Source organism: Salmo salar, chromosome 04 (genome assembly GCF_965601325.2).
Source record: "Salmo salar chromosome 04, fSalSal1, whole genome shotgun sequence".
Lineage (NCBI taxonomy): Eukaryota > Metazoa > Chordata > Actinopteri > Salmoniformes > Salmonidae > Salmo > Salmo salar.
The window spans coordinates 33894938-33910433 of NC_138294.1; the positions used below are offsets into that span (position 1 = coordinate 33894938).

Sequence of the window (15496 nt, forward strand, 5' to 3'; positions counted from 1 at the left end):
ATGGCGATGACATTGTCTGTGGGCCTGTTGGGGCGGTATGCAAACTGAAGTGGGTCTAGGTAAGGGTGGAAGGTAAGGTGGTGTTATGATCCTTGACTAAACTCTCACTTCACTTCATGACTACATGACAGAAATGAGTGCTACAGGGGCAATAGTTATTTAGTTCAGTTATCTTTGCCTTCTTGGGTACAGGAACAAAGGTGGCCATCTTGAAGCATGTGTTGACAGCAGACTGGGATAGGGAGCAATTGAACATGTCCGTAAACACACCAGCCAGCTGGTCTGCGCATGCTCTGAAGACGGTGGCTGTTGTGTAAATGGCTAATCCAATCGGTTTCTACAAGCTTCTTTTACTTCCCAAGGGTGGTGGGAGGAGTGGGGCACATAAACAACTTAGAGCCCTTCCAGAATTCACCACTCGCTCAAGGGAGGGCCGTGAGTGTGGTCTGGGGTGACAGAGGGAAAGGGTGGTGACAGATTTGTTGGTGTCAAGGTTTGTTTTATGCTGCCTAGATTTTATGGTTACTGTTATTAGTGTGTTTAGGCCTGGGATGAGCTAGGATACACTTACATGTTTTATGTGTCACACCTCGAGGCACACTTATGACTATGCAGGTGTTTCACATGACAAACATGTACACATCATTCTATATTACAGTAACAGTGATCCAGGCAAACATAAATAACATATACCATAGAGTCTATGCTTGTGAATAATATATCCCGTGAGTGAGCACTTACACTTAATGTCTGATGACCACAAATGGACTGTTAAAACTGATAGGCTTTGACGTTCTGAAATTGTACAAATCAGAAAAATTACAAACAATAGAATCTGAGGAATGAAATAGTTGAAAACTGACCAGGAGCGAGCAAAGTTGAATTGTTGACAAATTGCAGAGCAACAACAATTTATTAAGCACTGACAAATCAGTTCCACAAACACTTTATATACTGTAGCTAAGCCTTCTCATACCAGGCCCTGGTGGCAGCACAAAATGAGGCTAAATCATCCAAATGTACACACACAAATCATACAACCAAAGCAGCAAATGCAAAGACATTGTGAAAATATAAAAACGCCTTCACTCAATTATTGGAAACACACCAAAACACCAAATGAGCCATTCATGAAGAAAACATTTTATTTTCCCCCAAAAGACGTTACACAACATTCAGAAACCTGTTTTTGAACTCAACATCTTAATCAGCATGAGAAAAATGCCCCATCGCTTCATTCATATACCCTATAAAATATCTAAGGTAAAATAGAGGAAATTACAAATATATATTTATCTATGCTTACATCATTTCATTGAACAACAGATTGATGTACAATACACACACGCTGTTGGACAGCAGGAATGGTACTGTAGGTACAAATAGAAGACAGAGGAACCCGTGGGCAAAAGTGGTTGCAATGACATTTTGTGAACATTATGGTCAGGTTCTAAAAGGAAGGTGTTTAGATGTCATTTTACCAGATAACCAAAATATGGCGTCATGAAAAAGATGTCTTCACCTAGTTGTCATCTGGCTAACATTTCAACAACCAGAATATAACGTCATTATGACATCCCATGCCATATTTTGCCCGCGGGACAAGACAGCTGGCTAGAATACCTGTGGTCCTTTCGAAGGAAATAACCATAGTATTCAGAAAATAAGCTCAGGCAGAGGATGCTGGTCTTTCCTATGTACAAAAGTTTTTCAAGTCCACTTTCATTTAGGTTTAATCTCATATACACAGTTCTTACAAGTGTTTTTTTTGTCTCATAGTACATAAATGTGCAGTATTACATATATATTTGAGAGGAAGATATCGTTTGAAAAATTTACTGCAATTGGAAAGTCAAGGGAATCAACATGCTTTTTGTGCCATTAACTAGCATAGATTGTCATTATCCAATGCCAAGACTGAACATTTGTTGCTCTGATTCTAAAATGCAAACATCTACGTTCACGTTTAACATATAGGTTAGTTTTAAAGCAGATAAATATCTCTAATTAGCAGCTAAATCACTGTTAACTCGTATTTACCCCTCTTCTCAAATGCAGCAAAAAGGATTCTATTCACACGGCGAGGTAATCGTGAAATAGGATAATTGAGTGGTTTATGTTGGTATGGAGTGTATGTGATGTAGGCATGTTTGGTCCATTCTTTATCTATCCATCTGCCGCTATGTGGTCCTGAAGCTGGCAGTGTGAGGGGTCTGTGTTTAGTTGAAACATCAGACAGAGCGAGAGATTTGTAGAGACATAAAACAAGGCACATCAAGTTCACGTGGTAAGGCTGGTCCTTCAATTTCTCTGGAATTACAAAATGTTCAATTCAATAATTAATATTGTCCATCATATACCCATGATTAAAGTCAAAGACAAACACAAGTGGTTAACACTAATGAACATCATTATTGCAAAATAATAGCACCTTAAACATGACATTGACGCTTGTTATAAAATGGTTATTCATTACAGTACAATGCAATGACTCAAACAGTGAAAACCAACCATCTAATCTACTGTATTCAATTCCAAGAAGGTGGTAATCCATTTCCTGCAGTCATACACTGGGTATAACAGGTGTCACATCAAGCTTATGATGCATCATGTACATTTAATGATGCCTATCATTAGTGTTACTTCATCAATAGGTGGCCAGACTTTTACAAAAAGTGGAGATAAGTTAACCAACTGGCTGCAGAGCCAAGAAGACGACAGCCATTTTGTCCCAAAACATCTCTGCAGTGTCGAGATACAACATTCATAAGCTGGAGTAAAAAGTCTGTTTACACTTTCCAAAATGTATTTAGCATCTCTGTGCTTCTCACTAGATTTGTCAAATCAACCCCAAAAAGTGAATTTCCCATGATTCGAAAAGAACTGCAGCAGTTCCATGTAAAAAAAAGAAGAGAACGAGAGAAAAAGAGAGATGGCCACTTCACGATTAGAACGGTCAATGGATTTCCTTGTACAGGAAGAACAAGAGCATAGTAGAAAACAGAACGTACAGTTCTTCAACCAAGAGATTGATAAATATTTCTTAGTTTTTTTATTATTTATTTGTCTTAGTGTTGCTTTGCCTAACAACTTTTACAATCCTGAAGAAAAGTGGGAGGAACAGAGGCAGACAGGGAAGGGAGAGCGTTTCCTGGTGCCTCTCCAGACCAAACCACTCGATTTTTTGGGAGGGGTGGATCGGTTGATTAGTGCTCCTCCAGCCAAGATGGCGTATCCCCGCCGGGCATTTTCAACTTGATGTTGAACTGCTTGAGCGTCTGATCCAGCTGCTGCTGGTTTCCTGCATAGTATGCCGCGATGGCATTGTGGAAGAGGATCAGCTGGTTGTGCAACACTTTCACCTGGGAGAGGAAGGAGGAGAAAGAACAGAAAGAGATAAGTACTCACACCAGAATCAACAAACAAATACTTGCATTTAATGCCTTTTGAAGAACTGTGTAATGGACCAGTCTTTTTTTTTAATTGAGCAAATATCCCAGCAGACTTTCCAAACAGCAACACTGGTCAGTTTTAGATTTGGCCAACCTGGTTTCAGAGCATTTTAGTAAACAGAAGATAGCCCTATTTGGGTAAAAGACCATGTCCATATACAAGCACACCAAGACAGTCGTGAAGAGGGCATGTCAAAACCTATTCCCCCTCAGGAGACTGAAAAGATTTGGCATGGGAACTCAGATCCTCAAAAAGTTCTACAGCTACACCATCAAGAGCATCCTGACTGGTTGCATCACTGCCTGGTATGGCAACTGCTCGGCCTCCGACCGCAAGGCACTACAGAGGGTAGTGCGTACGGCCCAGTACATGACAGGGGCCAAGCTTCCTGCCATCCAGGACCTCCATACCAGGCGGTGTCAGAGGAAGGCACAAAAAATTGTCAAAGACTCCAGCCACACTAGTAATAGACTGTTCTCTCTGCTACCATGGCAAGCGGTACCGGAGCGCCAAGTCTAGGTTCAAAAGGCTTCTCAACAGCTTCTACCCCCAAACCATAAGACTCCTGAACAGTGAATTGGGTATAGGCCTATACAATTTGTGACTGTCTGAAGAGTCACAATGACAGCTCAAAGAAGCACACATTTTATAGGCTATAGTGTAGGGCAGGGGTGGGCAACTCCAGTCCTCTGGGGCCTGATTGGTGTCACACCTTTTCTCCATCCCTTGCAAACACAGCTGATTAATCAAATTGCATTCTAAACTGAAGATTATGATTAGGTGATTATTGGAGTCAGGTGTATTAGCTGGGGCAAAACTGTGACACCAATCAGGCCCTCAAGGACTGGAATTGCCCACCCCTGGTGTAGTGTTTAACTGCATTCAGGTCGCATGTGCAGTCCGGCAGTGTCAATGAGACGTGTGCTTTGAATTTATGGATACTTTGTGTGAAGTAAATACGCTAGGCTAAAGAAGGCTTCCATGCAACAACCTGTTTGGATAATGTGCTATTTTATTTTTGGCTAATCTGCCGCTGCGCATGTTGTGTATTTTTGGAATTGCATTAGTGCGATATTGGGGAAAAATGTTGTAATTTCCCAGGTTATTATTTCGGGAAATGTGAAGTGTTCCAGGGACAGTCCCGGGATGCTGGTTACCCATGTTAATCCCAAGTTGATAGCAAAGGTTCCAAGACAATTACATCCTAGTAAAGACGCAAAATCTGGTCACATGTATTCTGTACTAGCCCTTGATGCTGAAAAAAAGACTTAACTGCCATATCAGGAGTCGCCTAAAACTAGCTTCTGAAGTACCTTGTTCTCTTCCAGGAATTTGAGCTTGATGGAGACGTCGTTGCGCATCTTCTCGTACTTCTCGCGGTGGATCTGGAACTGCTGCTGGGAGTATTCTATCTTGGGCAGAGTGGTGGCATCCCGCGGCCCCAGGTTCAATTCTTCCAGGTCTGTGCGGTACGCGTCAAACTCAATCCTACAGGGGGTGTCAAAAAGCAGACGGAGGTCAACTACATACAATTTTTTTCACTTACATTTTTCGGGTACTATTGCTGTCTGACAACTCCAACGGTCATCGTCTTGCCAGACAACGACCAGAGGAGTTGGTTATACAGCACAAACAGATCTGGTACCAAGCAAGGGGTACTAACACGACCAAGAGTCAAACAAAATCCTACAAAACACTTAATTGGCCATGGCAATTTCCTAAACTGAGTCCATTTCAGAAAATGACTAAGAATAACATATGCCCTCAAAATGTTCAATAAGAGGATGCAAGTCAGTCAACAAGTAACAGTGAACCAATTTAAACTGATATTCTCATTACCTGGCAGTTTCATACTGTTTGATGTTAATCATAGTGTCCTCAATTGTTTTGTCCACCAGTGTGTTCACACTGGCAATGAAGAAGTTGATAGCTCCCAGTAGGGTCTCCCCATTTTTGGACAAAAGTTTTTGAGTGTCAGCATTGTAGCCAAACTCCTCCTGAAAGACAAGATTGCGTCACAATTGTTTTTGACAATTCAATAAGATAACTACCATAGAACAATTGTATTATCTGAGCAAGCACAGTATCGTTGAATATGATCAAAATACTACTTCCCTAAAATATGAGGCAAAAGGTCTTTATTTCCTAAAGAGATTAATGGATATTGAGTGACCCATCAATGTCATGGGAAAATTGCTTTTAGAGTGAGGACTTAATTACATATATTGAATCATTATAGAATTCCCTTAAAGGGTTTCCAATTGAGAGCTCATAGATCATTTTGACATAACCACTTGAATCTATGGTAATCCAATGACAATTCAGACAGTCACATTTAACTTCCAACCATGTGTTGTGCTTTCTTAAATCTAGATACATGTTTATTTAAACCTTTTATACAAAATGGAAGTCTTAAACCATAAACGTCTAGGCCTAAATGTCACAGCAAATAAACAATTTTGGACGGGCTTATTCATAATACAACAGAAGGCTGTTTAAAAAAAATAAAAAATAATCTAACATGAAACATGGCAGTGCTACCATCTTATAAACAGAACACTGAAACACAAACATGTACACACACACAACCCTTTCATTAAGCAGCAGGTGGGGATGTGCATAAATCCCATTACAATAAAGAAAGAACATGAAGTACGGGTCCCACCCAGTTTACTGTTCATAATTGTCTTTAGATCTGACATGGGTTTTAGGTGGCTATAAATACTAGCTGTCATTTACGCATAAGCAAATACTTAAAAACACTTATTTCAAATAAATGCGCAGAATAAAAACAGGTGTAGACTTCACCGTGAAATGCTTACTAAATGAGCCCTTTCCCAACCATAGAGTTAAAAAGAAAAATGTGCACCAAAAAAATAAGGAAATAGTAACAAAATAAAATAACGAGGCTATATATAAGGAGTACCGATACCGAGTCAATTTGCAGGGGTGCGAGGTAGTTGAGGTAATATGTACATGTAGGTCGGGATAAAAAGGGACTAGGCAATCAGGATCAGGGGTTGGAACCGGTTCAGCGAACATAACAAAACCGGAAAATAACATTTTTGAGAGGAACAGAGCCGTTATTTTAAAAGCATAGGAACCGGTTAATAACGTTATTTTATGTTCCGTGCATTTTGTTCCAGTCCCCCCAAAAAAACTAAAAGCGCCTATGCAAAGCCCTCACTGTTACTCAAACTTCCAGTGTCTAGCTGCCCACCAGCTGAAAATCTTTGCCAGTGCGTATGTAGGCTACCTTCCCCTCCCTCCGAAGCCTGCAGTCTACTGTAGCTACTGACGTTACAAGCGTGATTTAAAAATTAGCAAGAGGGATCTTTTAAATTAGAGAACAATGGATGAACTTGTTTAATTCTGGTTAAGGATACTATCGATATCACGTTTCACATTGGATTTATTAACTACAAAAGTCTATTTTAATTCTGGTGCCGCTCTACACATACTAGCTAGCTCTGGTCTAGCTCTTAAAACTGTAGGCCTCATTATGTGTAATGTAATGGAACTAAGAGTCATGATCAAGGGCTATCCCTGGTCCAATGTTAGTTATCGCCAACTCCAAAAGTTCAAAGACATTCAAAAAAGTGTCTTCATCGAAGCCGCTCCTTCATAGATATAATTCTGTGTGCCTAATTCAGATCATGCATGTCATAACAACAACATGCCCATGCCTTCATGCCCAGCGCTCTCCTCACCCGGAAAATTTCTGCCGCACCCTACATTTGTCTGTCCAATGCATGTACATATCTTGCCCACTCCATAGCAAGCTGCTCTATCCATTGGTGAATTTAATTTGGAGCTAAATGTAAAAAATAAAAAAATAAAGAGGGTTCGAACCGGTTCAGAACGTCATTTTGCTGGTTGGAACAGTGGGGGGAAAAAATTACAGTTCTGTTCAGAACGAAACGATTGGGAAATCATTTGTTCCAACCCCTTGTCAGGAAACAGAGTGGCAGCAGTGTATGTGAAGATCGTGAAAGTGTGTCTGTGTGTGAGTGTGTTAAGCGTCAATATACATGTGGGCGTGTTTTGTGTGTGTGTGTGTGTGTGTGTGTGTGTGTGTGTGTTGGAGAGCCAGTGTAGTATGTGCGAGTGTGCATAGAACCAGTGCGAGGGACATTTGTTTATTATTTCAGGGTATATCAATAATGCATTTACTACAAATAATAAATTATGCGTCATGTATGAAACAGCTAAGTCACATAAAATAGGTCCGGCTTTGCATTAAGTCGTCTGTCTTTTAAATCCACTTTATATAGAGAAAAATGAAACCAATTTATCAAAAGGCTTTTAGTGCGTTTGAGAATTCAACACACGTGAACCCACTCAGCATCATCCGCACTGAGGCAACCTGAAGCAGCTCAAGTAAAAAAGGGAGAAAAATCACTGACTGATCAGACAGGTGAAAGCAGAATAGTGTTAACCTACCCAGTCCTTTCACCTAGCTATCAGTGGTTATGAAAACTTCAGAGTACTGATAACAAACCAGAGCCAGAAATGGCCATCCTTAAAAGGTATGTCCCAAACCACAGATCTAGGATGAGTTTACTTTACTCCCAATCCTAACATTAACATTACAGGCATGAAGAAAAAAACTGATATTGTATCAGTGGTTCGTTTTCAACTTCTTCAACCTACTCCAGCTTCAGGTTGCTCGTTTAGGTCAAAGTTAAAAAAGAGTGACTGACTCACATGGAGCTCTGGCGACTTGAGGCCGAGATCAGCGAAGGCGTCACCAAGCTGCCGCTGAGTCTGCATCATCTGGGTGAGCTGGTTGGCCAGAGTCTGGGTCAGCTTGACCACGTGCTCGTACTTGCGCTTGTTGTCGCGCAGCACTTCGATCTGCCCCTCCAGCTCCAGGTCCACCGTCCGTGAGCCGCGGCCCAGCTTCTCTGACAAGATCTGCCTGGTGCACTGTGGGAAGAGAAGTGTTAGCATTCCTAGTGTAACTGACCAAAGAAATGGAACGATTTAGCATTCGAGAATAACAGACCTTGCGTTTCAAACAAGTTAGCGTTAACATATATTATCCCAGTGTAACTGACCTGGGGTTTCAAACGACTTAGCGTTAGCATAGTTAGCGTCCGAGAGTAGCTGACCATAGTTTCAAATGAGATAGCGCCAACATCGTTAGCATTCTAGTGAATCTGATGTTGGGTTGAGAACCCAACATCAGATACATAGTTAGGATCCTAGTGTAACCAACCCCAGGTCATCGACTTGTCTCAATACCATGTTAGCCCTCCAAGCTAAAGCCTGTACGTTGGATCTGGGAACAGACAGATTTTATTTAAAGTTTATCTAAAGCTGTGATCACATTCAAAGAAATATCTTTAATGGATATTAAAAGTATGTAGTGTCGTGTATTATCACTGAGAAAGTTTGGCTAAATCAGATGTTCTACAGCAACCCTTTTGTCTCGTTCTTTTGTGAGTGTACAGTCGTGGCCAAACGTTTTGAGAATGACACAAATATAAATGTTCAAAGTCTGCTGCCTCAGTTTGTATGAAGGCAATTTGCATACACTCCAGAATTTTATGAAGAGTGATCACATGAATTGCAATTAATTGAAAAGTCCCTCCTTGCCATGCAAATGAACTGAATCCCCCAAAAACATTTCCACTGCATTTCAGCCCTGCCACAAAAGGACCAGCTGACATCATGTCAGTGATTCTCTCATTAACACAGGTGTGAGTGTTGACGAGGACAAGGCTGGAGATCACTCTGTCATGCTGATTGAGTTCAAATAACAGACTGGAAGCTTCAAAAAGGAGGGTAGTGCTTGGAATCATTGTTCTTCCTCTGTCAGCCATGGTTACCTGCAAGGAAACACGTGCCGTCATCATTGCTTTGCACAAAAAAAAGGGCTTCACAGGCAAGGATATTGCTGCCAGTAAGATTGCACCGAAATTAACCATTTATCGGATCATCAAGAACTTCAAGGAGCGCGGTTCAATTGTTGTAAAGAAGGCTTCAGGGCGGCCAAGAAAGTCCAGCTCGCGCCAGGACCGTCTCCTAAAGTTGATTCAGCTGCGGGATCGGGGCACCACCAGTACAGAGCTTGCTCAGGAATGGCAGCAGGCAGGTGTGAGTGCATCTGCACGCACAGTGAGGCGAAGACTTTTGGAGGATGGCCTGGTGTCAAGAAGGGCATCAAAGAAGCCACTTCTCTCCAGGAAAAACATCAGAGGCAGACTGATATTCTGCAAAAGGTACAGGGATTGGACTGCTGAGGACTGGGGTAAAGTCATTTTCTCTGATGAATCCCCTCTCAGATTGTTTGGGGCATCTGGAAAAAAGCTTGTCCGGAGAAGACAAGGTGAGCACTACCATCAGTCTTGTGTCATGCCAACATTAAAGCATCCTGAGACCATTCATGTGTGGGGTTGCTTCTCAGCCAAGGGAGTGGGCTCACTCACAATTTTGCCTAAGAACACAACCATGAATAAAGAATGGTACCAACACATCCTCCGATAGCAACTTCTCCCAACTATCCAGGAACAGTTTGGTGACAAACAATGCTTTTTCCAGCATGATGGAGCACCTTGCCATAAGGCAAAAGTGATAACTAAGTGGCGCGGGGAACAAATCATCGATATTTTGGGTCCATTGCCAGGAAACTCCCCAGACCTTAATCCCATTGAGAACTTGGTCAATCCTCAAGAGGCAGGTGGACAAACAAAAACCCACAAATTCTGACAAACTCCAAGCATTGATTATGCAAGAATGGGCTGCCATTAGTCAGGATGTGGCCCAGAAGTTAATTGACAGCATGCCAGGGCGGATTGCAGAGGTCTTGAAAAAGAAGGGTCAACACTGCAAATATTGACTCTTTGCATCAACTTTATGTAATTGTCAATAAAAGCCTGACACTTATGAAATGCTTGTAATTATACTTCAGTATTCCATAGTAACATCTGACAAAAATATCTAAAGACACTGAAGCAGCAAACTTTGTGAAAATGTATATTTGTGTCATTCTCAAAACCTTTGGCCACGACTGTACAATAAAGCAGGGGAGCCATAAGTAAACCTTCCCAGCACACTGGGGAATTATGGACAGATGAGATCATAGGTAGCTCACCAATCCAACTCTGGCTATGAAAAGCTGTGTGTGTTGCGATGCCAGGAAAAAAAGGGGTAGTCTACCTGCTAAGTGGGAACCGGATTGTGAGAGGACAGAGGTACTAAGGAGATAGAGGTGTGAAAAAGCAAGGTTGAGAATGTGTGAGTGAGGGGGAGTTAAAGAAGAAAGAGGGGCAGTAAGTGCTGGTGGCAAATGTTACTTTGTACGTGTTGATGCTCCACTTCCTCACTAGGTCCAGTTTTTCCATGGCCGGGTTCTTCAGGTCGTCTGCCAGAACCACCGGCCCGCTCTGTGGCTGCCCTTGCATAGTGCCTGAAGAGAAAGGCGACTGTCATGAATGGTCGAGAGAGGCTGTATCTGTTAGCTTGGGGCTCTTGTAAGATAAAGTGTTAGAGAATATAAAATATAGATGTGAGACTATGGTGAATCAATCATAGGATTGATATATCATTTCCAGTCGTGTCAGACTGGAACATGGAAACACTGAGTAAAAGTTAGATGCTGACTACGATACTTTGACGATTATCATCTACAGGTGAAATACTACAAAATATATACATTTACCTGCAGGGAAAATAAATTAGTAACAAGCAACAACAAGGAGTTTCATTTAGAGTAGAAGGGAGGTTTTTCCGTTTGAGGGAGAGACAACCTGCAAGGAACTATGGGAGCCCAGTGATGCAAGGAGGATACAGGAGTTAAGCAGGGATGCTGATTAAAACTCAGGTGAAGCTGTGTAAGGTTTGGTTGGTCGTAGCAAGTGTGTGTTTGTGAAATGTTGAAACAAGATGAGGACCCCTATAACCAGCTATGGGAGAAATGCAGACATCCGACAGAATTAGTTTCCAGTAGCCTAACCTCAGCTGTTACAAACCAGAGCCCACCGTCAAGCTTTCAGGTAATTGCATCCTTCGCAGCTAAAAGCCAAAGGTGAAATTGAACGAAGAGAGAGAGGGGAAGGACGCCAAGACAGAAGAGAAACGTCAGTAGAAGTCGATGGAGGAGGACGTGGACGATGGATTTTGAAGGAATGACACAGAGCCTTGGTACAAGGAGGGAGCAGGGGAGAGAAGCCCAACCAGAAATAAGAGAGGGAGAAGAAAGCAAGTCCGTTATATATATATATCGTCTCTGTTGCTGCGGGTACCTTTCTGTATCTCTGTCTGACTATCGCTGAAGGGTCGCGCCAGACGGCTAGCTGCGGCTGAGCTGGGAGCTACAGGTACCACGGGAGACGTGGGCTGGCTTGCTGACACTGGAAACAGCAGGCAACAGTGGCGATTGATTAGTGAGTCAATTCAACAACACCCCCCTCTCTAGAGCTGTCAAATGGAATCTCCCACAGGTCCTCCTTGGATGTTCCTTTGGGTCTAAATGGCACTATAGATGGGGCGGGCCACCACTAAGACCGAATAAGAGGTGTAATCTTGAGATGACAGGCACAGAACAGTACCACTGGACTAAAATGGGATCAGTGGCACAACTAGGTTCATATTGTACCAAGTAAAGACTCCTAGAGCAATTGGACTACCTGACACCACATTGGACACAATGTACTGTGCCTGCACCTTGCTTTTGGTTTGATGTTACTTCTCAGAGAAACCTCCATGGGATAACCATTTTGTACTTGCCATTTAAGCCTATGCTCGACCTTTAATGAAAAGCACAGATGTCGCTGTAAAATGACAGGGTTCTATCATTATGGCCTTACTTTCTTTGTAGACTTGCCTTTGGATTCTTTTATGGGTTTGCCAGTTGAGAAGTGACATATCAAGTCTGAGTCTGTATTCATAAAGTGTCAGAGTAGGAGTGCTGATCTAAGATAAGTTTAGACTTTTAAATCATAATGAATGAAATATATGGACAGATCCTAGATCAGCACTCCTAGATCAGACGCTTTGTGAATACTGGCCCAGGTCAGGTCAGGAACCTTCTCAGTGTGTTGATGTGTCCTTATGAACACCACATACCCACAAACAGGAAGGTATACAAACAGAGTTCAAAGTTGTTGCCTGGGACATGGTTCAACCCACCGCCGCCTTGCTGGTGATGACTGGGCATTTCAGCACATCACGCAAAGCCTCTGATGCTAAGTATTTGGCTACTATCAACCAACACTACTGTATGCTAGCTATGTCGGAAAGGACTACAACTTTCAAAGTGTACCCACTTCATTATCATTATTACCCATGTATTGTTTGTTCAAAAGTTTGGGGTCACTTAGAAATGTCCTTGTTTTGAAAAAGCAAATTTTTTTGTCCCTTAAAATCACATAAAATTGATCAGAAAGATAGTGTAGACATTGTTAATGTTGTAAATGACGATTGCAGCCGGAAACGGCGTACAGAGGCCCATCATAGGCGTACAGAGGCCCATTATCAGCAAACATCACTCCTGTGTTCCAATGGCAGAGTTGCAAAGAAAAAGCCATATATCAGACTGGCCAATAAAAAAACGTCCCGTGAGGCTCAGTTGGTAGAGCATGGTGTTTGCAACGCCAGGGTTGTGGGTTCGATTCCCACGGGGGACCAGTACGGGGGGAAAAAATAAAAATGTATGAAATGTATGCATTCCCTACTGTAAGTCGCTCTGGATAAGAGCGTCTGCTAAATGACTAAAATGTAAATGTAAAAAGAAAAGATTAAGATGAGCAAAAGAACACAGACACTGGACAAATGAACTCTGCATAGAAGGCCAACATCCCAGAGTCGCCTTTTCACGGTTGACGTTGAGACTGGTGTTTTGCTGGTACTATTTAATGAAGCTGCCAGTTGAGGACTTGTGAGGTGTCTGTTTCTCAAACTAAATCAATTAGCCCTTTAAAATGATCAACTTGGATTAGCTAACGCAACGTGCCATTGGAACACAGGAGTGATGGTAGCTGATAATGGGCCTCAATACGCCCATGTAGATATTCTATTCAAAATCATCCGTTTCCAGCTACAATAGTCATTTACAACGTAAACAATGTCTACACTATTTCCGATTTGATGTTATTTTAAAATGGACAAAAAAAAATGTTGCTTTTCTTTCAAAAACAAGGACATTTCTAAGTGACCCCAAACTTTTGAACGGTAGTGTATAATTCTTTATTATTTTCCCCCTAACCCAATCATCCCTCCTCTAATTGGAGTAACCTAATGGACAACAATACTTAGGCTTCTACTTCCTGCTTATACATACATTTTACAGACACAGTATATTAGTCACCTTGTTTTTTTTGTTATTTTTTTGTTCCAACCCTTCAGCTCCCCCCAACCATCCAGGTTTGGTTTCAATTAACCATATTTTTCAACTGTACTGTGATGTTTCACAAAAGTCCTGAACCTTTCTCATAGTTTCTACAGATTTTAATTAAAGAAAAAAAGTTTTGTTAAAATTATTAGATTATTGATCGATTTACTATGACTTCAAATCCCCCAGCAGTGCCATTTGCAGAGTTAGCTCCAAGTAAATGTAATTCTTCAGCCATTCCTGAACCTGCGACCAAAAACAAGCTACAAATTGGCAGTACCAAAACAAGTGACCAAATGATTCTGACTCTTCACAGCAAAATCTGCAGAGGTGGGATGGTTGTATCCCATACACACACACACACCCACACACACACACCAGGTAGTAAGAATGTTACATAATAATTTACACTGAAAAGAAAAGAGAAACCAAAATGTATTATTTATATAAAAGACATTATGTGGACCTGGACAACTTCTGAAAAAGGGCAGTCTTGTTGAATATTGTTGCATAAATACTGTATCATTGAAGTGAAACTTCGGTTCCGTTAATTACAGTCACAAGAGTCAATTGATACAAACGTCAAGTCTCTGTGTTCAGTGACTTCACCTCCCTTCCTTGAATGGGCAAGCCAAGGTAAGTATTTTCCAGTTCCCACGACAGCCTGAAATCTATACAGCTTGTGTTAATAACTTTCCAATAGGTCTTGTTTAATTCCGAGTGATAAATGATATCTACATGACTTGAGAGGGGACGGCGGACACTCAGAGTCCACAGCAACATCCAGTCTGTTGCCAAGGGGGAGAGAGTTAATTTATTTGCATGTGTAACGAGGATGTGATAATGAAAGAAAGGGGAGCCAGGAGGAAAACAAACAGAGATCAGAGGCAATTCATTAAAACTCAATTGGACTCCTCCTTTATAAATTCAAATGTCGTCCTCATCTATCCATATCTCTGGCGCTGGACAGAGGGGCAGCTTGTTAGGGCGACACAAACAAAGTACCTTGCAACCTGAACACCAGTGTTGAATGAGTAGGGCGAGTGCGGAAGGTCGAAACACGGGAATAACGCAAACTAGGCTTGGGCAGTATACCATACTGGGGTATTTTGAAATACCGATGGTATGATTTTAAATACAGTCCAAAAAATATAATGTTTTATTTAATCAATACTCACACACACAGTACCAGTCAAAAGTTTGGACACACCTACTCATTCCAGGGCTTTTATTTTTTTTTATTACCCTAGTATTTTTGTATGTCCTCTATACTTGAAAAAGTATAAATGGACCAATTCGGCACATTTGGGCAAACTCCTGGCAGACTTAATACAAAATATTGTGTTGTGATGTAATTCTTCACTGAATCAGTCTGAAACCTTGCACACACTGCTGCCATCTTGTGGACAAGATCTAAATTACACCTAGAATTCTACATCACTGTCTGGCCTTTCGCTTGCATTTCAAAGATGCAACAACAATTAAAACATGTTTTTTTGTTTGTATTATCTTTTGCCAGATCTAATGTGTTATATTCTACATTTCCACAAACTTCAAAGTGTTTCCTTTCAAATGGTATCAAGAATATGCATATCCTTGCTTAACCTCTCGGCCTGGGGGGCAGTATTTTCACGTTCGGATGAAAAGCGTGCCCAAAGTAAACTGCCTGCTACTCAGGCCCAGAAAATAAGATATGCATATAAGTAG

The 15496-nt window shown here is 41.5% G+C and overlaps 1 protein-coding gene across 4 annotated transcripts in view; it reads right to left on the reverse strand.

The window, feature by feature from the left end:
• Window positions 1-881: 881 nt before the first annotated feature.
• arfip1 (ARF interacting protein 1) overlaps window positions 882-15496 on the reverse strand; it is a 38185-nt gene continuing 23570 nt past the window's right edge. For 2 of the 4 annotated variants that reach the window (XM_014195504.3, XM_014195505.3), the window contains 6 exons: window positions 11703-11810; window positions 10755-10867; window positions 8161-8382; window positions 5293-5450; window positions 4767-4941; window positions 2447-3362 (listed from right to left, as the gene is read on the reverse strand). In XM_014195504.3, coding sequence (XP_014050979.3) covers window positions 3207-3362; window positions 4767-4941; window positions 5293-5450; window positions 8161-8382; window positions 10755-10867; window positions 11703-11810 — 932 coding nt within the window. In that variant the 3' untranslated portion in view covers window positions 2447-3206. 4 annotated transcript variants of the gene reach the window in all.